We start from the raw sequence: 27,850 nt of genomic DNA on the forward strand, positions 1-27,850 counted from the left end.
ATACTGACCAGCAGGACGTTTTTCCAAAAATGCATCTACTTTCTATTTGAAGACGTGGAGTGAAAGATAAAACCGTGCTTAATAGTCTGTTTCAGCAGTTTGCCAAGCAGTGATGATGTCTGCCTAGGGTTTTTCTCCAGGGTTAAGATGCCTTTAGTATTGGCCTCTTCTCCCCACAGAGTTTACTGGTTGTAGGCAAAGTAAGTCTTTTTGTGTTGAATTCCTTTTGAAGCACTCTTTGCGCTCTCACTTCAGTACTTTCATGCTTTCTTCAAACTGGCAGTGAACTACTGTATCGAAAGCTGTGTACAGAAATACAATTGCCTCTTTCCTCCAACTCAGTTCCTCTGAATGAGTGAAGGGTTGAATAGATACACCTTGGTCTGCAGATTAGGAAACTCAGATTCTTGATCACTGCACCACAACTCTTGTTTTTAGTTTAAATGTTTTTTGTTTAAATGTTACTGTTATGCCTTTATTAAACTGTACTTGATTGAACTGTGAATGAACTGATACCACTTTGAAAATCTGTTTTTTAAGGGATATGAGTAGAAAAATAAAGTTGTCCTTGCCTGAATGAGAAGTGACAACGTCGTACAGTCACGTTTCAACTAAAGACAAGAGAGTTTATTTTCATGCTACAAAATGCTTCAAAGTTTTGTTACTTAAGAAATCCATTGTAAGCACGCATTGCGTTAACCGTGAAGGAAAATACCTTAAAATAATCTTTTATATTACTTATCTGAGATTTATGGATCTAATAAAGATTTGCAAAAATTCAGTGAAGTAATTGCATTCYGATGGAGTCTAGTGGTGTGTAAGTGGTGTGTATTTGAGGAGCTTGACAATGAGCAAAGAAAGCAYAGCCACTACAGACCTCTAACACAGAAATGACAATAATTGTTTACCTAAAAATCCTCCCAACAAATGTCTTATCCACAATATAGCTTCTGTTTCAGCTGTCCCATTTCATTCTGTCTATCTCCATAACCTTTTGTTCCACCTGTGATGTTTTTCAGTAGTCGCATGATAAAATGTCTAGGCTAGATTCCAAGGATGGAATAAAAAGCTGTATATTTTTTTTTTTAATGAAAGCGCTAACAATTCTATTTGGATTGGATTTCTTTATAGCAAAACCAATGAATTATTGAACAGATTGGACTTGGGTTTGCCAAAGAGTGATTCCTGTCAGATTGCGAATCATGGCCCGGAATCTACAGCATGGGTAAGTAAAACCATGGAATGTGAAATATTTTCTGTCAATTTTCCAGATACTGTCAATAGTGTAATATTAGAGTATTCTAATTGAGCTTAATTGCCCAGACATAATTCAGTGAATACCAAGGATTCTTTCTGAGTAAATGAGATTGCATTTTCTGTTATACACTGGCAGAGTATCCTACATAGCAGGGGACAACCTTTATTACTCACCAATCTCTCTCTCTCATAACTAAGAGGCAGATTTATATTCTAAGTTCAGATCAGAATCTTAAATGTGTCTGTACCCATCAGTTGGTAGCATGCTTTTATGAAATCTCAGCTGGCTCATGTCAGTGGATGCTGTACTGCATTGAAAATCTAGTCAGAAGAGAAGCTTATTTTTGTGTGTCATAAAAGTGATTTCATAGGCTGCATGGGGACTTTGTCCCTGTTTGAATGAGCCTGGTAAGTGTCAGTGTAATTAGGAAAGATGTGAAGTATTGCTTAAGTTCTAATTATTCTAATTGTTTCAAAAGGGCTTTTTCATATATGGTTAGTCTCTTCATGTCTATACCAAGCTTTCCCACTGATGGAAAAACTTGCAGTGACACATACTAACCCTGAGACAGAAATTTTATCTTTTAGGGGGAGTTCTAAGTAGGGGCAAACCAAACCTGCAGAAGACAGCTATGCGAACAGAAACTATTGTTATAGACAATAGTCCTGGATCAGCAGAAACTTAGAAATATCTAACCTGGGCAGCCTTCTGTTATATGGAGCCTTGAACATCAACACTTGGGAAAGGGAAGAAAAGATTATTCTTTTACATATTTTCTCAGGAGCAGTGGGAGAAAGTCTGGCACATTTCCATGTATAGAAATTATCACAGCAATATATGAGGTCTATTGTCTTGCTGTAGTATCTCTTCCTGTGTCTCAGTTGTATGAAAGGAGAAGATGATACTGAAAGTAGGTTTCTTTCCCCTTTGATTCTTCAGGTCATATTGTGTCTTTGAAAAATTTAAAGAAATCTTAGCGTATTGTAGGAAGATTTATTGCTTGAAGCAACCAAATTCTGCCCAGCAACGTTTGGTGTACTGAAGTAAGAGAGTGGCTTTGTCTTTTTTAGTCCTGAGGAGACTAACAGTAAGCAATACTATGGGAAGGGGAAGAAAAAAGATGTCTTGAAGTTACTTCTGCCTTCCTCTGAAGCAGCCTGCATTCAGCACAATGGGGAGCTGGTCCTTTGTTTAAGGCAGACCCTGCTCCTCACCCTTTAATAGGACATTGAGCATTGAACTGAGAAGACAAGCAAGCACCTGTCCCTAGGACTGATGTACATTTCAGGATTTTAGTRCTGTGTCTGCATATCTGTGCAGAAGTGGGTGGGTGCCTAAAAGAACAGTAGATTCTTTCAGTCAAGGCACATCCTGTTTTTAGTCATTGCCACCACTTCATCCACTTATTTGTGCCATTCTCATTGCAGTTTTTGAGGATTTTCTTGATAAACTATGCTGAATCACATACCATAGTTCATCTTTGGCTTAACCAGTATCCAAGTAGATAAAATACATAGTTTATCAGTAATGTTCTTCATTAGTACCAGCTGACTTTATATGTGCTTATTGCATGACAGCATTTGTATACCTTTGTGACTCAGTTTATCACTTGCTTGTAATGCAGCAATGCAGTTATCAAAATGTCTTTCCAACCAATTTGGATAGCATAATCTTTAGCTATACTCAGAGCCTCTGTGCGCTGTGAAAGAGCATCCAGCCCTTGGATGAAGCACATAACCAATGATTTGTTGCCCAGATAGAACTGGCATAATACCAAATCCTTTAACCTATGGGGAAACTCATATCCTAATTTTGATATGATCTTGGATTTGTCCCATGTTTGGAGTAACTAGAACTGAATATTTGAAATGCTGAAGTAGGGTAAATCTAAGAAGTGCTTGATAGTCATGTTAAGTGTTTTGTGTTGTTGTTGACTTTTTTTAATTTAATGTTCTAAAGCAAGTTCTGGACAATGTCATGTTGATTGTGTGTGTTTTGTTTTGTTTTGTTTTCCCCACACCCATTGTTTCTTTGATACTTACACTTATTTAGCACAGCTAGTTCAAATATCACTGTCAATTATTACTCAAATGCATATGAAAAAAAATTGCCTTCTTTTGAGTAACTTTGGTGACTTTTTATGGCCCACTTATTTAATCAGGTTCATAATTAATTTTAATTCTGTCTTTCAAAGTGTTAACAATCCTATCTAGGTTTTTTTCTTCCATCTTGATTAACATATGCTCCACGCGATCCTCTAAGCCATTACTGAGAGTCATGAATAACGTTGGACCCAGAATGAGTCTCCCTGGACACGTGTAACAACTCCTCCCAGCTCAAAATTGAGCTATTAATAATTGCTTTCTCTGTTCAGCCCTKTTAGCAGATTATGCGCGTGTCATTTTAATGGTGTCATTCTGAACCACATATATCAAGTTTGAAGAACATTGTGTAGACCTGTATCAAATTCGTTGCTAAAGTCAAACTATGAGCTAGACCTGCACACTTTTTGTGTTTTATTATTTAGTGTCCTCACATAGGCTCTGTCCCGGCTCAGAGAGACTTTACAGTATGAATGCCTAAGGRCTTAACGCTAGTCTAGAACTTCACACGTAGCTACAACTTACAAAAGAGCTGGACTAGTTATTGTAAGGGACTCCTACACAGTCAAATATCTTATTTGTGATGTCTGGTTCAGATTTTCACTTCTCTTAGTTGCCCCTCAAATAAGAGCAGGCAGGATCTCTTGGCTTTTCTTGCTCTTCCTCCACATATCCCTTTTCAATACTTCCATGCAGGTACTCCTGGGTTACCCTCTTTTGTCAGGTCTCCCTTCTGCTTTGTTATCCTAGTAATACTTCTGTGCCTTTTCTCCTTCCATGCCCTTTCTCCTCCCCAAATACCCCATCTATCCCACTATACCCACTATCGTATATGTCAATAGCATTTTCTGATTATTTAGGGTGTTTCTATGCTTATCACTAGGACAAGCAATAACATGTGCTGCTGTGGCTGGTTTGTTGTGATGTGCAGGACATTTAGCCAATCTGAATGAATAAATGGACTTTTTTTTTTTGAATGCTTCTAGCTTATATTAGTTTGAAGACTTGAATTTTCTTAAGTGACCAGAATCCTTCAACCATTTCTATTGTGTTAATTACTTGCATAATGATTTGGGAATGAGGTTTGGGATTTTGATGTGGTTCCCCCCCTCCCTATCAATATGCTTTATATTCTCTGCTAAACAACAGACTAGAAGCCATACTTACAAGAAGGCTCTTCGAGAGGATGAAAACAGAAGATTAGAGGAAATGAAGCAAGAACAACGAAGGAAGGTAATTATACATTAACAGGTTGCATATTGTATCRTTTTTGCATGCTGTGAAACCAGTTAACTACGTTGATTGCTGTAGCCTATGCACAGAGCTTCTCTTTAGGGAAAGTGATTTGGTCACTGTTTTCAAATATTGAGAGAGATGAACCAAGTTGTAAGATTTGGATATAGATTGAATTATCTTCTGAGTTCATGGTTATTTGCATCTAGATGACAAGTTTCTACTTGTCTCCCCATTTGAACAATTGTACAGAGTATTTTCTGGATCATGGTGCCCAATTTCATACACTAAGGAAACCAATTTCCTCCTTTTCAGGCAGAAGTAATCTTACTGAGATATTCATGATGATCTCAGACTATGAATAAAGTCTCTTTTTAGAGAATCAAGACCTGTGTGCCCTGCCTTCCGAAATGAGTGTGTGGAAKAATTCAAATTTGGTATTCAGTCTGTCTGCTCCTGTGTTTGCTTGCTAACCACATAAACCAAAATCTTTTTAAGTAGTCTAATAGGTGGGTATGCCATTACTACAGGTGAGAAATCCATCTTCTGCATATGCAAGATGTTGTCTGAAAACGTGTCCTAACCACTACAGTCCCTCTAGCATTATTTTGGCTACTGTAGGCACGTTAAGTTAATCTACACAGGACTACAGCCGTGTGCTATACTGCTATCTCGGCTCCAGTTTTAACTGTGCGAGYATGAGGAGAGCAACATTAGCTGCAAATCACTCAAGAAACACTGGCAAGTACTAAACCTCGTGTTATGTCTGTGCTGTTACTTATATCCAAATTGATGTTAAACTACTTCCATAGTAGAATCTTAGGTAGCTCAACAAATCCCRTACAATTACTTCATCCCCTCACAGATGCCTTTCATTAAATGCTGGGGATAACTGTACTCTTTTTGTAGTAACTAGAATACTAGAAACAAAAGAAAAAAAATAAAACAACCCAGAGAGTCTTAACTGCTTTCCTCTCAGATGTGTACTTACTGTCAGGAACCGTACACACGAAAAATCCTTGAAAGTTAGTCATGGGAAGCACAYGGCCTGCAACTGTTGTACTGTGCATATTTCTACAATAGACAAAATAAATACAAATGTGAATTAGCATGCCTGTGCCCTGTAAGTTAGGGTTAAGAGACTTGTGTAGAGCTTACACTCTTCACCGGTTAACATAGGTTAAGAAGGTGTTGACTGGTTCCAAGGACATTCTTTATTGGTGTGCCATTCCAGAGTGCTCCTTGCCTTTGTATTTGCTGTTACCTATTGCRCAGAGTAATGTACTACTTACAAACCTACCGTAAATAATAAGTATTTTAAAGGCCYAATGATTGTCCCTCGGATTTATGTTGGCTCATTTCTGTTTCAAACTAATATGTATTAAAGTAATTGTAAATTCTGTCTGGTGTGCACCTTCTAGTACAGTGTTGCTATAAAAYGTATAGGTATTGTCAGTTGCGTTTTTTTTTAGAGCAAGTTTTAGTATGTATTGCTTGATTTAAAAATTTTCAGTACACTTTAAACACTGCATCCTATACACACAATATATTTCAGAACATTACTCCAGGAGAGGGACTCAGCATATTGGAAAGTCAGATACTGGATTTTAATTTTCAGGTTGAATAGTTATTTAAAACAGTGAAAATTAAGGGTGACTTCTTTATTTCTTAATCCTTTTTCTTCTTTTAGGGCTAGACAAATATTGATACACAACACATTTGCAGTTATTGATTTTTTTTTGCATACATTTATTGCATAGTTTTTATTAATGTTCCACTTAAATTGATTCTTTTTTTTTAACTTTCATAGTTTCATTCAGTTATTGAAGCTTTTATCTAACTGCATCATTCTATTTTACCTGCTATTCCTACTGCTATACAGTTGCTATGGAAAATGTGAAAGATGGATCTGTCCTTATCCATTTCCCCTCCCCCTGCAAGCCAAATTCTCTTTGCAGAAAAATCTGCATCTTCAATTCTTGGATGCGTTGCAGGGAGTAAGAGACAAACAAACAAGTACACATGCATARCACAGTCATAAGCTGTATTTCACGTTACCAGTCCAGCCTGAAAATGCATAGGCAATTTCTCTTMTTGAGAGAAGTCCCTTTGAAACTATTTATATACCTTAATGTTACATTATGTAAAGTTTGTAGGCTTCAATCCTAAAATTTTTAGCTTGACAGGGGAAGAGAAATCCACAGATACAGCAAGATCACTGTACATAGGGTATAAGTGTGATTGTTTTGTTACGGTTCTCAACTGGAATAATGCCTTTGGAAGAGGTTTTCTATTGGGCAGAAATCTGGGGAAGTGGGCAAAAGAGGGAAAGATGCAGTAGATGTGCTTTCTGAAACGCTTCTCAGAGGCAGGAGGCAAAGGACCTATCTCCTTCACACCTGCAGAGGTCACATTGGGCTCCGTTGGCTCCTGTGAAGGGACTTCGACCGTCTTCACCTTCCTGCTTACAGGGATATTCCAACCTCTGGGTTGGAGCAGGGGGATGCTGAAGGTCTCAAGCTGAAGGTTTTGCACGTTTCTCCATCGTACTGCTTGGCAATCTGGAGCTCGGGGTGCTGAGGGCACGAAGGAGCAGAGTCTGGAAGCTAGGGGCTTGACTAGAACAGTGCGTGTGGGTTGGTGTCTGGCATATCCCTTTAAATGTACCGATGCAACTGTCCAAGTTCTTTTGTTTCCTGCCTTTTGGGCACAGATAYATCTCATCTAGTGCAACCCTGAACAGAAAACTGAGCTCAGTTTTTAATGTAGTGCTGTCATGTAAATAAAATGCTGTTGAGGGAAATGGCATGTTGTTCTGGTTGAAGTTAACATCGTGTGGAATTAAATGGGTTTTCAATATAGGCACGTTAATTAAAAAAGCTTGCTTTTTGATTTTTATCATTCCCAGGCTGAGTTGATGGAGTTTAAGCAAAAGCGGAGAGAGGAAGCCCGAACAAGAGAACACCAAAATGAACAGAGGAGGTAGGGTTCAAAACAATGAGAATATGCTTTATTTGAATTCCTGTCTAGAAAGGGTCTCAAAATTGCCACCGTTACTGTGTTAGAAAACTACTGCAATGAGGATCCCTGACCTAGCCTCTAGATTAACTTTGYCTTCAGATGAGCCACTAATATCCAGCATTACAACTGCTCACAGTAGGCAATGTGACAGAGTGCCTTTTTCGTTTTATTTGTTCTGCCAGTGTTAAGCTGAACCTTTGAAAACTAGCCAAATACATACATACATACCCATATATGCATACCTATATAAATATATGTGTGTGTGTATACAAACGTATTTTGTAATGGGCTGCTTTATCCRTGCAACTTCTTGCATTGTCACTGAAGCTAACAGGCAGAGCTATACCTGAATTTTAGGTATTTATACAGATATAAACTTACAGATATAAACTACAGTGCAGTAGTTCTGTAGTTGCGCTGTTTCATGTCCCAGAGTGCACCCCACTGGTGTCCCATATCTGTATTTTGTGGTTTTAATCTCACAGTTCTATCACTAATTTTTTGTTATTCTGAAGCATAGCTTTATTCTCAACTTTATTTTCAGCAGGTAAAAAGAAACACCTCTCAGTCTCAATAATAAAAGCCCCTCATTTTGGGAAATTGTTCTATCATCAAGGAATTAGAAATTAAAAAATAAATAAATAAATAAATGAAGGAATTCTTTGGGCAACCGTTCTCCATACTGTTTTAATTTCTTAAGGATTTTTTTGCAGCAAAGACATTGAGATAATTAGCCATAGAAATTAATGAAGTATTGTAGACTGAGTCCATCGCTGTTTCCCTAGATAGAAATAATCTGGGATGTTTCATTTTACATCCATTTTACGAAAAGTATTGTAAAACCTGACTGTCATTTCTARGCGTGTATTGTCAGTTCTAGGCATTAATAAGGGGGAAAAAAGATGCAACTTTCAGCCAATTTGAAAATATTTAAAACAGGCTGAGGGAAAGTGTATTTGTATGTGTTCCAGATTTGATAAAGCAGTACAAGAAAATGCTGGAGGTGCTTTCTGAGCTGGAGGGTAGGGAAAGTTGACAGCTGCACAACTTGTCTCTATTATTAACAAATTTGAGTGGCTTTTTCATTGGCATTATGAAATCTGTACTTCTAGAAACTCTCCTTGTGTACTGAGGGTTGAAAGACTGCTTCAGGTGGATTTTCTAAAAAGCTGGATTCACTGGGAACGTGAGTGCTATGCACATAGACTTTCTGCTGAGGGTTTTGGTGCATTTCTCACAGCAGCCCCAGGATGCTTTTTAATCATGAAAAATTGATCACAGGGTAGGAATAAACCTGATGAACTGAAAATGAAATCCACCCTGTCTTATGCCAGTCTCTAGTTACTCAACACAGGCTTAAAAGACAGAAAGGTGTGTGTTTAACMTAGAATAGGGGAAGCTACTCACAGAATGCTAAATCCCCATAGTCAGCTACCGTTTCATTGTTTTTAAGGGTAAATAATGCTTTTCTGGACCGACTACTGGACAAAACGCAAGCTAATAGCCTCTACCAACTTGAATGAAGTAGGAGTCAGGACTCCTTCAGTAACAGCTGCTGGGTAAGTTTCTGGGTCCAGAACATGAAAGAAATAAGATTGTTTAAAAGTTAATTTTTCCACTCAATACTATTATGTGTTGTATGCATTTAGTCTGCGTGATAGAACTTACAGTCCTGACTGGCTGTCTGCAATAGCTTTTAAAAATAAATCCTGCCTTAAGTTTAAGTCCTTCATATGCAGGGGGAGGGAGTAACAGCAGCAGAAGCATATTGCTTTCTATGCAAGGTACTGCATCCAAGGTCCGTCCTTGAGTTTGGAACAAGGATCATAAAATTTTAAGGAATTTTTGAAAGTTTTTTAAATGAAAGATGCTTGGAATTGCTAAGAACATTTTAATATGATACAGCAAGTGAATGAGAGAAAAACACATAAAAGATACAGCTGTTCATTTTTTCCCGTATAAAGTTGTGACTAGAAAGACCCAACTGCATCCATTTAAAATATATAATACTTACAAGATTTTTTTTGAAGAAAAGGTATCTTGACTCTAACATATTAAGCAGTCCTAGATACTAGATTTTTTCCACTGTTTTTATGAGGCATAAATGTGGTTGTTGATAYTTATAATTGCACTCTTTTAGTGATTTAGAAATATTTTGTAGTATTGTCATTGTGGAAAATTCCATTAGGATGAAATTGCATTGCCAGGGGRACAGTAGTGCAGAAGTGAAAGCCTTAAAAAGGATGTCTTAAAGGGATGTGAATCTAAGAAAACATAGTGAATGTGTCAATATAGAGAAAAATGTTTAGTTGGAAACCAGAAGGACTTTTGAGTTGGACTGGTTGAATTGTTTGTCCACTTGAGGCCCTGTCCTGAAGACGTATAAATCTGCCTAATCATATGTGAAAGTAGCCATCTAATCCATGTGTTGGTAAACATTCATGGGAGTGTGGATTTGTATCTTGGCAGATGAATGACAGGAGAACTTGGGCTCAATCTCCTACTAGGTCCTGAACATAGAAGGCATGATGGAAAAGCAGGTATTATTACTGCTGGAGTTTTCCAGGCGCTGGAACTGGATAAAGATTCTCTTAATCACTGCAAACTTCAGGCAAGCTCTCCCGACCTGCCAGCTCAATGTCCCATAGGGTCTGAACATAGAAGGCATGATGGAAAAGCAGGTATTATTACTGCTGGAGTTTTCCAGGCACTGGAACTGGATAAAGATTCTCTTAATCACTGCAAACTTCAGGCAAGCTCTCCCGACCTGCCAGCTCAATGTCCCATAGGGTCTGGTGGTAGTCACTGGGCAAACCAGTTGGCTGGGGCTTTACGGAACAGCCTGCAGTATTGCATGCCAGGCAATCCAGTAGTTACTGGAAGCCAGGCTAGTGATATCCAGGCTTGTAAAGGAGTGAGCTAGAGTGGTCTGTATAGCAGAAACGAAAAGATGATGTGTCTGTAGACAGCAGTATTAGAGACTTCAGGAAGGGTAGAGATAACCTGTACCTAGGAAGGAGGAAAAGGTAAGATCTGCTGGATGGAGCCTGGTAAACAAGACCAGCAAGGGCTTCTTTTATTTCATTTTGTGTCCTTTATCCCAATCTGTAAACTATTTCCTGAGAAACCCTGAAACAGCCAGGATCCCCAATAYCCTAAACTTCAGCATCTCAACCAGAACTGGAAACTTTGCTTTTATGTGCAGTGAAAATGGAGCTTTGTCTTTAGTCAAATGCCATACATCATCTTCCACAGGACTCCGCCAAATGCGTGTGCTGGACACAGACACAGTTTCAATAACAGATAGCTCTATGCTGAACACAATCAATCTGTCTTTTTTAAACTATGGTAAGAATGCACCAGAACAACTGCAACAAAACCCTCTGTGTCAGAGTAGTGATAAATTTCCCACTCTGGGTGTTTACTTAATGGTTTCCAGGGAACTTGCCTTCTGTTTGGATAGTACTAAATTATTTGTTTTACCTGTATGCCGTAAATTGAGATGAGGCGCCCAAACRAAGCAAGGAAATAATAAAGCATGAAAAAATACATCATCGAGCAAAATTAAAAATGACTATTAGTAACAAGAGCAAGAAAGAAAAATATCTCGCAAAAGATAGCCTGGAGGCTGCAACTTCAGTGTCTTTGATTATATTGAAGTTCTTCCTTGCGTTTTTAAACAAAAAGACTTGAACTSCAGGTGGGGCTTAGAAGTCACATAGTCTGCAGCATGGTCTTTGCAAAGAGGTTAATAGAAACAGGTCAGATTAAATGAAATGAAAGATGTTCCCAAAGYTAAGACCTGCAAGTGTTTTGAGCCCTTTCCTTCTGTGACCTCARACTTCAGAGACTGAACGTTGTACTGTGCTATATATATTATTCATATTAGCCTGGTTTCCTAAGAAAATGAAGTTTTTATGATTGCACTGTCTGTCTGTGTTGCATTAAGGTTCTTCAGCCTGCTGGCCAATGCAATTTGCTGAATTTGCAAGGGTGTGTAAGTCCTAAAGATAAATAGGTTTCTATGTCCTTTGTTAAAAGCAGTGGCCGGGCAGAGGAGAGAGACAGCAACTCAGTGCCCCCCTCCATGGGAAGGTGGGAAAGACAGAGCGCTCGGCGTGCCGTCGGGCAGCTGCCATCTGGCCGATCAGCACGGGCACGGCTCCAGACCAGCTGCAGCTCGGCGGTGTTTTCCTGCGGGCTAAGAGAGGAAAAGGGGGAAAAGAATATCGTAAAGGACATGGGGGAGGGAGGTGAATTTATTGTGTAGGTTTGAGAGTAAGGAGAAGAGTAGTTGCGCAGCCCATCATTTTGTCCCCTTTACCATCCCTTTTGTCCCCTTTTCCTTTGATAGGAAATGAGGTCTTAGAGGTTCTGCCCTCCAGACATCTTGTATTTTATTAGGAATATTTATATGCTGTTATTTCAAGAAGTGTCTTCATGGAAGTAATCCCTTTTTGGTTGTAAATGCTAGGGCTCTCTGTGGGTGGTTATGTCATTTTCTTTTTTTTTTTTTTTTAAGGGAAGACAAATTAATAAATTTCCACTTCTGTCTGTGGACTACTGCACCCCTGAGGTAGACATACATCTTATTATAGACTGCATAGAAAATTTTGATGTCCCCTGTACTGCTGTTGTCTTTAACATAAGTGTAAACTGTTTAGGACTGGGGGGGGAGGGGAGGGAACAGTTTTCATTTCAGCATCAAAGTTTAACCAGTAGGATTTAATCCTTACTTAGCTGCAGCCTGTAACTGAGACAATTTCTGTTCACTGTAGTGACATGAATTATCAGTTTTATTTAAATATAAAAATACTTCTATTTTTTATGAAAGATTATAATTGTGGAGTAGTTAAACAGTTAAAAACATATTCACTCCCTCATGAGACTTGCCCATGCTCCAGTACTGAGGGATTTGCAGAGACCAAGTGCAAATACGTAGCAAGCTTGTAGCAGAGCTCTTGGGTTTTTTTGTGTGTGGAAATTGAGCATTGTCAAGGACCCTTTTGTCTATTCTATTAATGGAGAGAGGTCATATGCCGAATAGCTAGAATTTATGTGTTGACTCTTCTTTAATGAAATACTAGTTTTCTTGTTGAAACTCTCTGAGCTATAATCAACCCGTGATCTAGAAGGCAATATGACATATTACACCTTCCCGTTTCATGTCTCCATTACAGCGTGTCATGCATAAGAATGAGGAGTGCTCTTTCAGGTGCTGACTCTGCTCTTTTAGATGATGCATAATTCCAGATATTTAGAGGGAGAAACAACTTATGGCCTGAATACACAGGTGCAGAGCGACAGGAAACCACATTCTTTTTTCCCATGTGTAGAACAGTAACTCAGTGGATAGTAGATAAAAGCTATTTTAAATAAATATGGTTAGTGGATTAACACTTGGTTTAGTTTTTATAGTTTGCTGCATTGGAATATTTCTCTGGAGCCTCAGTGAACACAGGGTTTATATTATTTGCTTACAATTTGATAGGGAACATGTCATGAATTTTATTGTTGTACAAAGAAAAATCATAGCTCAAAATTATGAAGTCTCTAGGCCAGCATGTATACCACAGTCTTCCATACACAATCAGATTTTAATGGAGACTTCAATGAGCTTTTGCATGTGTAGAGTTGCACTGAAAATGCTGGTTTCCCAGCACAAAGAAAAAGCTTTTCATTTAGGAGGGGAACATTAGAAATGGAATATTTATATAAGAAGCCTCCAGATTGCAATCCACCATGGTTATTTTTGTTTTAACAAAGAACGTGTTTTGCTAACTTAGCTTTAACCTTGTTAGTCGAGCTACAATCTGTTTTGGAAAGATTATCATTTTTTTCTTAAAACTGGGATTTTTACTGAGAGTAAAGTGCTCGTCTTTCCTGCCAGAATGATGAAGGAAAATAAAAAGCTGCTCCACAGAAGCATTGATATAAGGACCAAAATTGAGTGGGTCCTGACATACTGTAGCTAACTTTAATAACTTACCTCTGAAAAGCCAGTCAAACAGCATATGCAGATGTGTTCTGCCTGACTTGACTTTGAGCTCAATCATTCTTTCCTTTTGAAAATCTCATCCTAAAAGAGAATAGGGGGAGCCTGGGGAGGAAAGGAAGAAACCTTTTGCCTYTTCAGTTTGTGTGAGATCAAGAAAGGATCAAGGCATCTGAAGGTATTTGCAGTGCTTCTGGATTAACTTTTTCAGCAAAACCAAGATAGGTTTATCTTTTGAATTTATACATCCTTCTATTCACATTCAGTTCAAATCAGAGGAAAATATTTATTACTGGAACTGGAATCTTGCAGAAGGATTTAATTATTATTTTAGGTGGACTTTAAAAGACAGCAAAGGGCACCAAGTACTTAAGAGACAAAACCCACCCATGTGGATAGCCATATTTCCTTGTATAAATACGTCATTGTAGATCTATTTGTACTGTATTAAGGCGGTCTTTGTTTTTTTTGTTTTTTTTGTTTTTTTTTTAATCTAGGAGTCAAACTATTCGGAATAAAGGATTGCTGTTGCCCAAAGGTAAGAATAATAAATCTGTTTTAGTTGCTTTTAATACTAGTGCTGATGTTAATTTAACTTTATGTTTGATATTTCATTATGATAGCTTGTGTGGTTTTATCCTCAAGTATTATGAAAGGAGATCCTAAAATAAGTAGTATCCAACTCTGTCATTACATAGCCTCATAAACATACTAATTCCGAAATTATCAGATGGTCCTGTTCATTTCTGGTATTTGAAGGCCAAATGCCTACAACAGTGTTCTCTTCTAAAGAACAACTGCTCAATGTGTGTTTCTATCAGAAGAGCTGATGCTGTTGAAAGCATCTGCTCCAGGTATGGTGATATTGATGCTAAAAGCTCAGTACGGTCACATTCACTTTTTCACAGACTGTGACCCAAAATCCTAGGCAGCTGAGGAATCGAGCTGGCAATGCAGGACTTGTTTGTGTAAACTTCCAGTGGTCATAAGTGAAAGAAAAAGACTTTGTTCTGGCCTACATTCTTCTGCCTATTTCCTGTGAGAAAAAAGGGAGGATTCCTATCGATAGAGTCCTTTGGCCAAACACCAGTATTGAGTGACGGAAATCAGGCCCTCTGTTTTCAGGTGACCTTTTCATAAGCCTTACTGCACCAACATCCTTTTCTCAAATGGGTTCCCTGCTATGATTCCCAATTCTCATTTTAAAATTTCTGTAGAGCTGCTGCTTCTAGGCTCTTGGAATTTGAAGCAAATGCAGGTCCTGACACACGCTATTCTTGCTTTAGGAGGTGGCTTTGACAATTCTTTTTTAAAAGCTAGAATTTTATGAAGAACTGGAAAAAAATCAAGCTTAAACAAATCTTCCTTTCAACAGTTTTCCTACAGATTCAGATACTCTCAATTTTTTCTTTCTTGCTTGCTTTCTGTTCTAATAGTTGTTATTAACAAATATTTTTGCAGCAGGGTTGTATTCTGAAGATGAGATCGAAATAATATTGTTGGCCTCTCATGAACTGTCATTTCAGTTTTAGGAGGAGTAAAGTATTATCAAAAATAAACTTAAATTCAGATGACAATGAGCAGACAAAGACAGTTCCCCATGAGGGAAGAAACAGCCATCTTGCACAGCACACAGTACTGTTCAGCTTTGTATACCTGGGCCAGTAGAAGGAACTTCAACTCACTGGATTTTTTGTTTGCTGTTTTCTGCAATATTTACAACATCAATTGTATATTTACATGTGAACTGCATAAGAGTTATAGATGAGTGTAGTTTTTCTAAGCTTTGTTTTGCTGTTGTTTTGAAAGCACATTTCAGCTTACTACATTAATATACTGTTCAAAGAGTTACTAATATGTCTGTAGATAACTAGAACATTTTGTGAATCAAATTTACAAGAAGATAGAAATCCTTTCATGAGTGCTTTACATAATTAAAAGCTAAAACCTGTCAGAAGAAAAGGGAGACTTATTTTCCAGTGGACTTAATCTTGGAGCAGTGTGACTTTGATTTTTATTTTGCTGCAAAAGATTATTTTAAATTCTGTTTTCTTCTTGTTACAGGGTACTGGAGGAATATTCACTTTTATCCAGCCTTGGCCAAATGACCTTGTAAAAGCTTCAAGAAAGCTCTCTTTTATCACAGCGTTTGTTTATTTTTTTCCTTACCCTGACTTCAACTTCACACCCACTACACGAGCAATCTCCAGAGACTGGTTTCTAGCTGTCATTATTCACGCATATTTGAAGCAGCTGATTATGAAAGCCCTATTTAATTTTTAATAAGTGAATGTGTCATTTTTTTCATAAATTGTTTTGACTCTTCCAGAATGCAATTATCTCAGTTATTGGCATCTCGGAAAAAAAGAAGACGTTAGTGCCTACAGAAGCTGCAGGAATATCAATGTGTACTTTTTTTGTTCTGTACCCAGGCAAAAATTTTTCAGTGACTTGAACTGAAGTAGCTGATGATTTTAGGGAGGAGGGGAGTAAATGAATGTTGTTTTTATTCATGTTGTTGTTTATCAACTATTACATCTAACAGTAAAGGCTCAAGAAGCAAGTGTATATATTATAGATAGAATCTTTCAAATGTTTTTAAAAAGGTATAACATCCATGAGAGAAATAAAACTAAATAAATGTCAGTGTTATTTCATCTTTCCCCTATCTTCTGTGATGTGATAGACCAGTTTTTCCTTTTGTCAGTTTTACCTTGGTAACTTCCGTTACATGAGTGAGGAATGCTATCGCAAACTTAGCTTTAGTTTCTTACTTTTCTTTTTCCCTGTAGTCTGGTGGAATTGAATTTTATATCCCTATTTCTGCAAGGAACATGTTAATGCTTTCCAAGAGTCCAGTGCACAACCTAAATATGTCTAATGAAAAAGGAAGATCTGTAGCACATGGTACATAAACCATGTAGATAAAACAAATCTGCTGCATTTACAAGTATATTTTATGCAAAGTTAAAGGTTTCCTGAGTAGTTTTTTCAATCCACAGATGTGCCATGATGTTTTTCCAACACTGTTACAATATGACAATTCCATAATGAATGATGTTAAGTTTTCTTCTGAAGCATTGATATTGCTGTTTGCTTTCCCTCTGGGGCTCTCTATAATTGCCATTAGGTATGTCTGGCTGAGAGATTTACCTCTTACAAGTTAGTAGCTAGCTGGTGTTGATTGGAAATACCAGAGGTTTTGACAATGCTCTGTGTTTTACCCTTTTTTTTTTTTTTTTAAACATCTGACACTGGGAACTCAGGAAAAATTGTGCATACCTACAGAATGGCACTGTATTACCAGTAGTACTTTACTGTGCTATCTGAATGCTACTTTGAAAATTAAATTCACATCTCCCTCCAAGACTTCCCTCAGCAACCTCCTTTTATAGATGTCAGGGTCTAGACCTGTGTCTGCTGYGTGGGATATATGTGCATGCATGCATGTATAGTTTAAAGGCAGTATCTTTGTTTTAATCAGGTACTTGTATTCTAATCAGACTAAGGCTTGCAGGTGATCTTTCTGAAGCAGTGAACCTGCAGCTTCTCCACACTTGGAGCACCATACCTGTACATCCTGCTGAGGAGGCTGAGTGGGAGGGGAAGTCACTGACAAGTTAAAATTCAGTGTGATCACATTGCTGTGTTTCTATACCTAATGGGAAAAATGAACTTTTTATTAACCTGCTACTTTCATGTTCAGGAACAATGATGGCAAGTCACCTTGGGCAACCTCTTCCATTAAGATTGCCTGCTTTCTTTTGACCATCTTCAAAGATGAAACTTGATCACAACCTTCAAAGTGCTTTCCCTTATCCAACATTTCAATCTCTTATTCGAAATACTCTCCACAGCATTTAGCTATTTCAGACACTGACTATTCCAGCCTTTTTTAATRGCAGAGCATCTAAATTTTCCCTATGCTATCTTTCTGAACAGAACAAACAACTCCATATGATCAGTGGCCTGGGCAATACCTCTGAGAGCCATGGCCTGCAATGGAGATGATAAGAAGTTACGTGCATCCATGAACTGATGTTACAAGAATGTCTAGAAACAGCTTTTCTTACCCTATTGGAAGACTTCCAGTATCTCAGAATTGCCCCCTTGCCACACGCACACCCTGCCAAGACTTTAAATAGTAACTTGAAAGTAAAAGGATAGTATGACATCATTTTAAAGGGGTTATAATGAAATGGACTGGCTGTAGACTGGAAAACTGGCTTCATGTCAATCAACAGTTAGGAACTAACAGCTTTCAATGACAGTTTTTGAACATAAATAGTTTTCCCTTGTCTATAAACTTGCACCACCAAAATTATTTGTTGTTCAGTGATATGAGAAAAGATTTTTTTAATAAATAAAGGTAACAGGTTAATTTTGATCATTTAAAAATGATCTGCAATGATGATCTTTGTAGTATCTAAGAAAGAAATCTTGCTAACAGGAATAGTATGGGGTTAGGWTTTAGGACAGAAACCACCCTTGCTTTATCCATGTTGATACAAATTCATTTCAGCAGAATGGCTAAACTGTTACGATCAGCTATTTTGAATTCCAATACAACCAGACAGCAAGATTCCTGTGTCTAGATTTTATGGGCTGTCTAAATCAGAAAATACCTTCCTGGGAAGAAATGCAATATTCATATAAGGATTTACAGTGTTGTTGCATGAAAAAATGCAAATCCCTGTCTCCCACCTTGGAGAATATTTCAACTATCGGGCTCCTTATGGTACTTCTCAGTGCTTGGGCTCTGGTGGCTCTTTACATACACACTGCTTTACACAAAAGAACAGAGTTCTCTGGGCATGAGAAGGGGCATGTCTATGTAGCTGTGGCTCACTCACTCTTCTCCACTTACCTCCAGATATTTGTTTTCTSTAGTCCTGCTCCTAGAGAACATACTCTTTCTCACAAAAATCTTTTTGCTATGCATTCCTCCTTTTTGGTCAAACCACCTTTCCCATTAAATATCTCTATTTCACCAGCTGGATTGAATCAGATGCCTGTAATCTATAGATTGTTTTTGGCACTCTTGATGCAGTCATCTACTACATCTTGTCCAAGAGCTAATGTATAAAACATGATTGTCATTTGTTGCTTCAACTTACCTTTTTTGTTTTACAGTCACTTCTCTCCTTTCTCAGAGATGTGATTTCCTTGCTCCGTTGTAGTTCCCCTACTTACCCATCCTTCCTCATGCCTTAAACTGTCCACAGCTATTTTCATCTCCTGCTTTCACTCATTTTTCTCCTTAATCCACATTTTCCACTTTCATCTCACAATCCAAGAAAGAATATTTTACAGAAAGAAAAAAAAATGTTCATACTCCAATTTATTTTAACTAGTAACAACAACTTCCTTTTTCATTTTGTAGCTTATTTAAAGTAATTCTGTATTTTTAAGTCATTCTTGGTTTCTGTATCTGACAGTGATTTTAATCAAAATCTCAATGATTTCTTTTTTGCTATGCCTTGGAATTGTCACTCTGTCTTTAACCTCTTTCCTTCTTAGCAATAGCTAGCCCCATTGCTTGTTCCTCTCTGCCCACAGCGGCTCTCCTCCGCCTCCACCTCCTTCTCCCTGGTTGCTCCCTCAGACACTTCAGGGTAGGTCTGCAAGACACTAGATGCCAGTTTCATTGCATCTGAGATCTGACCTGCTCATTTCCCTGCCTTGCCTGTGGAGAAAGACTCCTGTAAGTTCCTCATTATGTGAAAGAAATTCTTTCTTTTGTCCTAGCCTTAAAGGACAGTCCCAGCAATCATGGGCACCCACATGGCAGAAGCCAGCACTGTAGGTAGAGGGGAAGCTTTTGCTGTGACTTGGGCTTTGCAGTAATGCAAGCATGAAGTTGAGAAAAAAATACACTTGAATTTCTTCAGTCTCTCATTAAAGGCTTTCCAAATTTCAAATTATTCCAGGCATCTCATCTGAACTCCCTCCAGTCTGCTGTCTTTAAAAAAGTTTTTTCTTCTTGTCAACATTAATTCATTTTTTTATTTCACATATGGCCCCCTAGGAACACAAACCGTGTTCCTAGTTGTTTGATCTGGCACCCAGCTCTTTAATTAAAAGCAGGTGAGCTCAGATTCTCATGCAGTCTGCACCTGTCTAGAATCTGTCTTTATCTCTTACTCAGCTTGTGCCAGCCACAACCTTACCACCAATTTCTCCTCCCTTCCCGCCTGCTCCATGAACTCACTGAACTACATTCGGATAGAAAGTGCTACCAGAAATGTTCTTTTTGAAAGATCATTTCCATTCAGTATTTTAAACTCTCACAAATCTGATTTGCTTGCCTGAAATCTGAAATTTGAATGGTGTTTTTCTTTGGTTTTATGTTTGTTTTTAATAAGAATGTCATATGACTTTATATAACTCTGCTATTTTACCATATGAACATTTTGTCACGCAGACTAATAATCTCACCAAAAATATATCCTGTTTATCTTCAAAGTTTTATCTTTCACTAAGTCATGTTGTCTGGTATTAATTGTGCTGTTGTCCCTTAATTCTTTATTGAACACATCCTGTTTTGCCTTGCTGAGATTTTGTCTTGGATAAGCATTAAACTGACAGACCTGTAGTTACGCTTTCAGCACTTTATCCTTTTGAAATATTGAAAAATTTGTTTCCTGTCTTCTCTGTTCAATCTTTCGGACGCTCACTATATCTCAAAGGACATTCCCAATATCTCACTTTGAAAATAGTTTAACAGTCTCCTCAGTCAATACTATCAAAGACAGCGGTTCAAGTTTTCTGCTGTGTTGCTATTTAGAAACCTACTGCTTTACTGTGGAGTCTCCTTCTCTGGAGATCTTCAAGGCCCGCCTGGATGCAACCCTGTCTACCATGCTCTAGGTGACCCTGCTTGAGCATGGAGGTTGGACTAGATGATCTCCAGAGGTCCTTTCCAACCTTACCGATTCTATGATGGAATAAAGAAATGTATTTCCCCATTCTAAACTGGGAATAGCAATATGTCTGTTCCCCAAAACTTAATGAAGATTTATTTTACTATCAAAAAAAAAAAAAAAAAAAAAAAAAAAGTACTATTACCTCCTCTTTATCATGGTTTTATTACTGAGCTAATCTGTGAAGGTTTCTCTATCAGTGCTCCTTGCCTTTCCCTGCCTGATCTAGGATATTTCTCTGGAAGTAGGCACCTGGTAACAGCAGCCCCAGGTGACACTGGCTGCTTGACAGGAGACATACTCCAGTGCCAAAGATTCCCAAATTCTTCTCAGGTTATAGAAATCCCTGGTGGGTCTGTTTATACAAGCAGTGGTACTTTGGCAGGTGACCACTGGAGAGGCAAGGTACCACATGGTTGCACAATTTGCTCTTAACAGTAGCTAGGCTTTTAGCAGCAAACATTCGTATTTGTTCTACCAAAGCTGAAGGTTTGGTCCCAGCCTGTAAAAGAGAAAACAAAGTTATGGAAAGAGAAAAATGGCAAATACAGTCCTGGTATATCCACGACACCAGAGTTCTCTTCTAGCTGTCACTTCAAAGGTTTGGGTAATAGTATGGTCCAAAAGAACCTCTCAGATAGCTCTGTTCTTAATTACCATCTTCTTGATTGTAGCCAAAGTTTTCTGATTCATTCAATTGCATTTGTTCAATACAAATCTTGAGACTACAGTTTCCTTCCTAATACAGAGTATTCTTGTTTTATTTTAGATTTGCTCCATTCTTGGGAACAGATTCTGCTCTTCTTGATTTTTTTTTTTTTATGTGTAAAAGGCTTATTGGAATCCTTGTATCTTGACTTGTATTTGTTTTGTTTTGATTTTTTTTTGAGGGGGGGACAATTGAACTACTTCTACCTTCTTTGTGGAAAGTGTGGGAGAACAGATGCTTTTGTAGCACATCCTGAAGGTAGCCCTAGCCAGCACAACAAAGCAGACTCTAGAGCTTTCAGTCCTAGAAACTTCACTGCTCTTCTTCATTCATGCTCTTGCCCCAACTCTATTTAAATAAATCAAAAAAACTAATTACTATGAACTGATCTAGACTTTTCACTGGAGGTTAAGCTAAACTGATAGCAACTGCTAAGCTGTAATACATGAGGAAATTTCTTAGGTAAATTTCACCTATGAAGGCGCCCAATTTCTTTTGACTCCAAATAAAATGGTGAAAAAAAACTCTCTTTTTTTCATTTTCTCCAAAGAGAAAAGAGGTCGAAGAGTAACAACTTGATCGGCTGGAGAATTTTGGAGATTAGCCTTTATTTTACATGACTTTTCAGAAGTCCTGCAGTACCCTATCACACTGAGTCAATTCTGATGAATTCTCTAGTCTCTTGAACTTTTTATGTTTTCTATATGTGAGATCAAAACTCTAAGTGTCAATTACTTTACTCTTTAAATCAATGCCTCTCTTGGCTCTCCTTCAAAAAAAGACTATATGAGGCAGTGATTCATTCTGTTTTCACTGTTTAATCTAGAAAATGCGTTGCTGTGCTCTTTAAACCCTAGCAGTTGTCTCCAGGCAGATGGCAATGGGAAGCACTGGAACTGAAATAGGTTAAATGGATAGGAAACAAGCCCAACTATAAAGACTAAATAAATAAATGGACTCAAAGTAATCCCTACCTTACAAATTGTGGCTTCTGTTGCCTTCAAGTTGAATGGTCAGCAATTGGGTCTTCTGAAGATTAGCTCTCTGTTGTCAAAAAATGGACAAGCAAAATGAACGCTTCTTAAGACTTTGGATTTGGAATGTGGTTGCATGAGCAAGCACTAAAAACAGATACCACTGTTGTAGCATTTTGTAAAATCTATGATTGATATGGGATATCTTTTGCACAGGTTCTATTTTCAATTTGGCAGAAGTAACAGCAATCTTTATGGCAATCTTATAATACGATGAGGCAGAGTAAACTGGAGAGGTAGGTAGAATACAACCACAGAGCTGATACAAACAGACTACATATCAGATTTGTAATGATCATAGAAAGAGAAAAGGGAAGCATGTATTGGGCCTGAAAAAGCATCTTATTTTGTGTGAGAAATGCCTTTACTGAGGGAAGGATTCAGGTTCCTGAGCTTCAACTATCTAAAGAGCAAGTCTGTGCTAGCCATCTGGAAGAGGATCTTTGATACCTGGGATGAATCAGCATCTGAGAACGTCAATCTTTCTTCACTGTTCCTAAATTTTAGGTAGCATGAATCCCAACCTCAGCAGCCTAGGCCCCAATAAAAATGATTGTTTGTAGCAATTTACAGAATCATAGAATAGTTGTCTTTTTGGTGGGTCTGTTTATACAAGCAGTGGTACATTGGCACGTGACCACTGGAGAAACAAGGTAGTGCATGTTTGCACAATTTGCTTTTAAGAGCAGATAGGCTTCCATTTTTGTATCATCTCCAAACTTGCTGAGGGTGCACTCTGTCCCATCATCTATATCATTAATGAAGATGTTAAACAGTACTGGCCCTAGTATCGATCCCTAGGGTACCCTACTAATGACTGGCCTCCAGCTGTACTTCATGCTGCTGATCATAACCTTCTGATCCTGGCAATTCAGCCAGCTTTCAGTCCACCTTCCTGACCACTTATTGAGCCCACACTTCATCAGTTTGTCTATTCCCATACTGAAAACTACATGGGCAATCCTGGGCCTTTATTAATAATTCTTTTTCTAAATAAACACAAAAGTTTTCCATATTTCAATCTAGCAGTTATTGCAAATCGTTCTTAAATCAAATACAAAGATCATGGTCTAAAATGGAGGCTGCAGTCCTTACTGATATCTCTTAGCTCAACATCCTGAGACCAACTGAAATTAAACGTTGATATTTGCAGCCCGTATAAGCTTAAGGATTGCTCACAGATCAGCTGAGGTTAGAATCCCTGTTGTACTAATTACTATGCACTCKGAGAGTCCCTGACCCCAAAAGGCTTTGTCAAAACAGACAAGGCAAAAGGTAGGGATAAAGGGATATAACGTATGAACACAGTGATGACTAGCAAACACCAAATTAACTCTGAGATACATTTTTAATTATTTAATTACTTAGGAGTTAACTGAAGAAGATWAGGGAAGCCAGAGAGGGTGAAGTGGAAGGGAGTGGAAGGGCAGTGATTAGTGCAGGGCAGAAGAGAGAAGGGGAAAGGCAGGAACCTGCAGATGCAGCAAAGAGATTGTAGAGAGGGTGTGTGAATAAAGAGCCAACTTAGAAGCTTTTCTGATCCTAAGAAAGTGACCTTTTCCTAGAATTTTCCTTCACTGAGTCCTCAAGGCTTGAGGGGTAGGCAGAAATTACTCTGAGGACCAAATGCCACTGAGAGAGACAGCTAGCTCAGGGTATCCTAGTTATGTTAGAGGTGGGGAGATACCTCTGAATCACTCAGTATACTTCTGGAGGGGGTTGCTGAGAGTGAGCGCTGACTATGGCTGAGTTGCATTTTTCTTTTCTCTCTTCCCCCCCACTCCCCTTTTCCATGCCTGTAGAGGTATTTCTGCCATTGATTGTCCTTCATCCTGGTACCACCTAGCAGACATGTAGGCAGGGTCAGGTCTTGAGGCGATGATGTGCTATGACTTTAGTGTTAAGAAAGCTTTTTTTCATCCCTAAGGCACCTTGTTTCACTCCAGGTTGCTGTTTGTCAGGCATCCATTTGAAGAAGGTGACAACAGCCATAAATACCCAGTACCTGTACTGAGGTTTATGTCACTTGATACACTATTTCATCCTAAAGGCAATATAGACCACACAGGACTCTAACATACCTTGAATCTGACAGGATTTTAAATAAATATATATGGTCAGATCATCAGGAGGGGTAAATCAGCATCACCTCGGTGAAATTGGGTCCCTTAAACCACACATGAGTTACGTATCTCAGCACAAGCAATCCTGAGCAGCTGAGTCTCATGCATTGCAAAGGAGCCGCACAGCTGGCTCTGGGCGGACTGGAGGATCTGCAGTTTCTCCTCCATTTTTGGGGATGATCTCTCCCACCTGCAGGCTCTTCCTCTCTGGTAGTCCCTTCAGCAAGCTGCAGTCTGCTGCTACCATACCTCCTTGCACCTCTGGAACAAACCAGCAGTGCATCTACCATGAATGCCAAAGTAGTGCAGTTGCACACATCAGTAAAGGAGTTATTGGCAGGGTAGTTACAACTAAAGCATACAAACAAAGGCAGAATCCAGTTTTCTGTATTTAATTGCATATGGACATCAACAGCAGAAGTATGAGGCTGAAAATTTGACTATGGTATAGTCTATGATGCCCTTCGACATGTCAGGGAAAAAGGGCAGTAATACTATGTGATTTTAGCTCTCAGCAGTGATGAATTAGTCTTTTCCTTGGACATCTCCTTGCTATTGGACCTATGACGTGTCATCCCACCGTAATAAGATACAGTTAGCCTGTCAAAGGTACTAGGGTCTATGCCAGCRCCTGTTCAAACAGGTTCCATAAATATCTTGTTCTATGACTTCCGCATGCTCCTAGCAAATGGTGAGTCATTTATTCATCAAAGGTTTCATTTCTCACGTGTTGAGGGGCACATGTTGAGGGAGTAAAAGTCTAGCAGGAGCTTTCATAATGGGCTTCTGTACTGAGCATCTGTCAGCCTCAGTTTCTCTGTTACCTGGCCTTGTGTGTATATGGATTAGAGTTAGCCTGTTCTGAGATGCCCATGTCTGTCTGTCAGAATAGATCATATTGCTATTTATTAATCCACATTGTTCAGCTCCTCRACTCAGATCAGCCCTGCAGCATTAGTTGTGTTCTCTCAGTTCTTCTGCTTCTTATTGAGTGATGATTACATCTGAGCAGTGGGGRCTAGTGAGTCATCAAAGGGTATAAATTCCAGGCTCTGTTTAAATGTTAAAAAGGTGGTAAATGCATGATATATGAACTGCTAAAATCTTCTACAGTTGGGAAAGCGCTATGCTATAAACAGGATTTATTTTCAATATATTAAAAATTTCCTGAGTATTCCACCAGTAAATATCACAAGAGGTTGTTTTCTTATTGTGCTATAATTAAAATGAATGTTTCAGCAATGCCTGCCCCCAAGCTGACAATAATGGCACTGGAAACAGTTGGTGAGAAAAATAAAAGCTAATGAAACTGGACCAGAGTTAAGAGTTGTCACAAAACTGACTTTATTCCAYATGCGCATGGGTTACATTTAGTAATATTTAATAGTAAGAGTATAACTATTACTACATTCATAAATTAATCTTTACTGACAGTGAACTGTTCATTACTCGTTACTGAGAGTCGGAGTTTAACACTACAGACAGCTGGCCAAAACCTTTTAGCTCTGGGATATCATTTTCAAAAGACGAAATGACAAATACGCCACACATTCAATGCAAAAGGTCTTTGGATGCAGCCGTGTCACCTTTTGAGGGACACCTCAAGGCAGCTTTCTGGCGGAAACATAGGCACAGGTGCCCCACCGAGGTCCCTCCAAAACATGTAGGAGGCTGTGCAACCAAGTGCACCTATGGCAATGACATTAAGGCAGTAGCCAGCCTAGTCTGCCATCAGGGTGGCTGAAACGTGTACATATGTCCAGGAGCAGAACAAGTCAGGGAGTATCGTATGTTCCTGGCTGGTCTTAAAACAAAAGTAATTTAAAAAGTGTTGATTCAATCTCKTGGGCAGGGAGTAGCTTTGAATACAAATGCTTAGTTTGATCTCCAACCCCCAAAACAGGCAGAGTTTTCTTTGTTATGAGGTTCAGTGAGAATACAAGACCACCACCAGAGTGCAGAAAGCTTAACATCTGTTGGCACATGGAACAGTTTTGTGTTAAAACTGAAAGAGRAGCACAGGAAGGTTTATACATAGTATGACCAAGGAAACATCCCTCAAACATCTTTGTTTCTGAATAAAACCACCAGTTGGGAACAATATTGGAAGAGACATAAAAATAATTTTAAAAACCATAAAAACTCATCTGATTAGTTACATGATCAGGGTATAAAGCCACCCAAAATAATGAAATAATCAGGATCTTATTCTTTATGATCTAAATAAAGTGCTTATAAGAAAYTAGTGCTCCTCCAACATAGTATTAGAACAAGATCAGGAGCAAAAACACTGAATTTATCAAGGAAGTCCTGAAAGGAAACAAAGAACTAAAAGTCATAAGAACATAAAGAAAAGAGAAAGAAGCCAGTGTGAACAGCTAGATAAAGGTGGAAATCAAGTGCCAGTCAAGCCCTTAACAGCAAGTTCTATGAGCAGGACTGAGGTGAGTTGTACAGTTGGAGCTGCTGCAAGTTATTCTTCTGCATCCCTAGGAGATGAAACTTTGCTCCTAGGCCCGTCTTCAGAACTCTCGTAAAATGATTGCTCTAAAAGAAGTTGGTTAAAAAGCCTATATAGTCTCCCAAGGCATTTATCCATTTCCTTTTACTGACCTCTAACATCGACTAGCAAATGTGCAGTTGTTTACTAAGTGTTATGATATGGTATTAAAACGCCATAGAAAGTTTTACAAATTCCACTGGTTTCTAGGAGGATTTTCTATGCAGAAGGACAAAAGTCAAACCAAACAAAAACAAGAAGGAAGGAATGCCTGGAAGAGATGGAATCAGTATTTATATCAGTGTTCATATTGCTAGCAAAGGATTAATAYCCAAGTATACTACAGTAAGTATATTGCTAAGCTGAAACAATGCAATGGAAGAGTTTTCCTCTAAGGAGGGAAACATAAATGTGCTCATCTACTTTTATCAGTATGTCAATCTATATCCCAACTTTGTAGCAGAATAATAGAGAGCAAGCCACAGGGCTTTCTAGTTTTAACTGGTCACGACAACATGCACRCATCCCGGTCCCATGACATGAATTATCCTCATTTCTTCATCTCACCACRGAAGTACATGCACAAGAAAAAGGAGATGGAGCTGCTTTGATATTACCAAGTAAGGCAGCAGTGCAGACAAAGACAAGAACTATTAGGCATGAAATAGATAATACGGCACCAGGGACACAAATGACAAATGTCTTATCCTAACCATGAAAGAGAAAGGTTTAAGAAAAAGACTCACTGTTTCTATATGACTGCAGTAAGATGAAATTCAGTCTAAGACAACAGTATTAAGCAGCAGCCCTGAATATGTTCTTTCTACGGTGAGCCTGGGGAAGCGAGCTCTTAACTGATAATTGCTTATTACATATATAATGTTCTGATTATGCACAATACTCTTACCTCAACTAAATTCTTCTACAAAACCAGCAAATTTCCTGCCTAACT

General features: G+C 38.5%; 1 protein-coding gene across 5 annotated transcripts in view; it reads left to right on the forward strand.

Moving 5' to 3' along the window:
* The window catches only part of EPSTI1 (epithelial stromal interaction 1), a 53,909-nt gene extending 36,971 nt beyond the window's left edge, over nt 1-16,938 (forward strand). Inside the window, exons 7-14 of one of the 5 annotated variants that reach the window (XR_014896417.1) lie at nt 1,132-1,225; nt 4,510-4,593; nt 7,502-7,575; nt 9,068-9,173; nt 10,870-10,962; nt 12,137-12,190; nt 14,107-14,147; nt 15,674-16,938. Coding sequence is in view for 1 of the 5 variants with exons in the window: in XM_085309451.1 (XP_085165577.1) it covers nt 1,132-1,225; nt 4,510-4,593; nt 7,502-7,575; nt 9,068-9,137 (322 nt within the window). In the remaining 4 variants the exon portion in view is untranslated. The remainder of the gene's footprint in view (nt 1-1,131; nt 1,226-4,509; nt 4,594-7,501; nt 7,576-9,067; nt 9,174-10,869; nt 10,963-12,136; nt 12,191-14,106; nt 14,148-15,673) is intronic. The other 4 variants (XR_014896418.1, XR_014896419.1, XR_014896420.1 and 1 more) reach the window with 4 other exon arrangements.
* The last annotated feature ends 10,912 nt before the right edge of the window (nt 16,939-27,850 follow it).

This window comes from Rhea americana, unplaced genomic scaffold (assembly GCF_003343005.1).
Source record: "Rhea americana isolate MKP2758 unplaced genomic scaffold, rheAme1 scaffold_3, whole genome shotgun sequence".
Classification (NCBI taxonomy): domain Eukaryota; kingdom Metazoa; phylum Chordata; class Aves; order Rheiformes; family Rheidae; genus Rhea; species Rhea americana.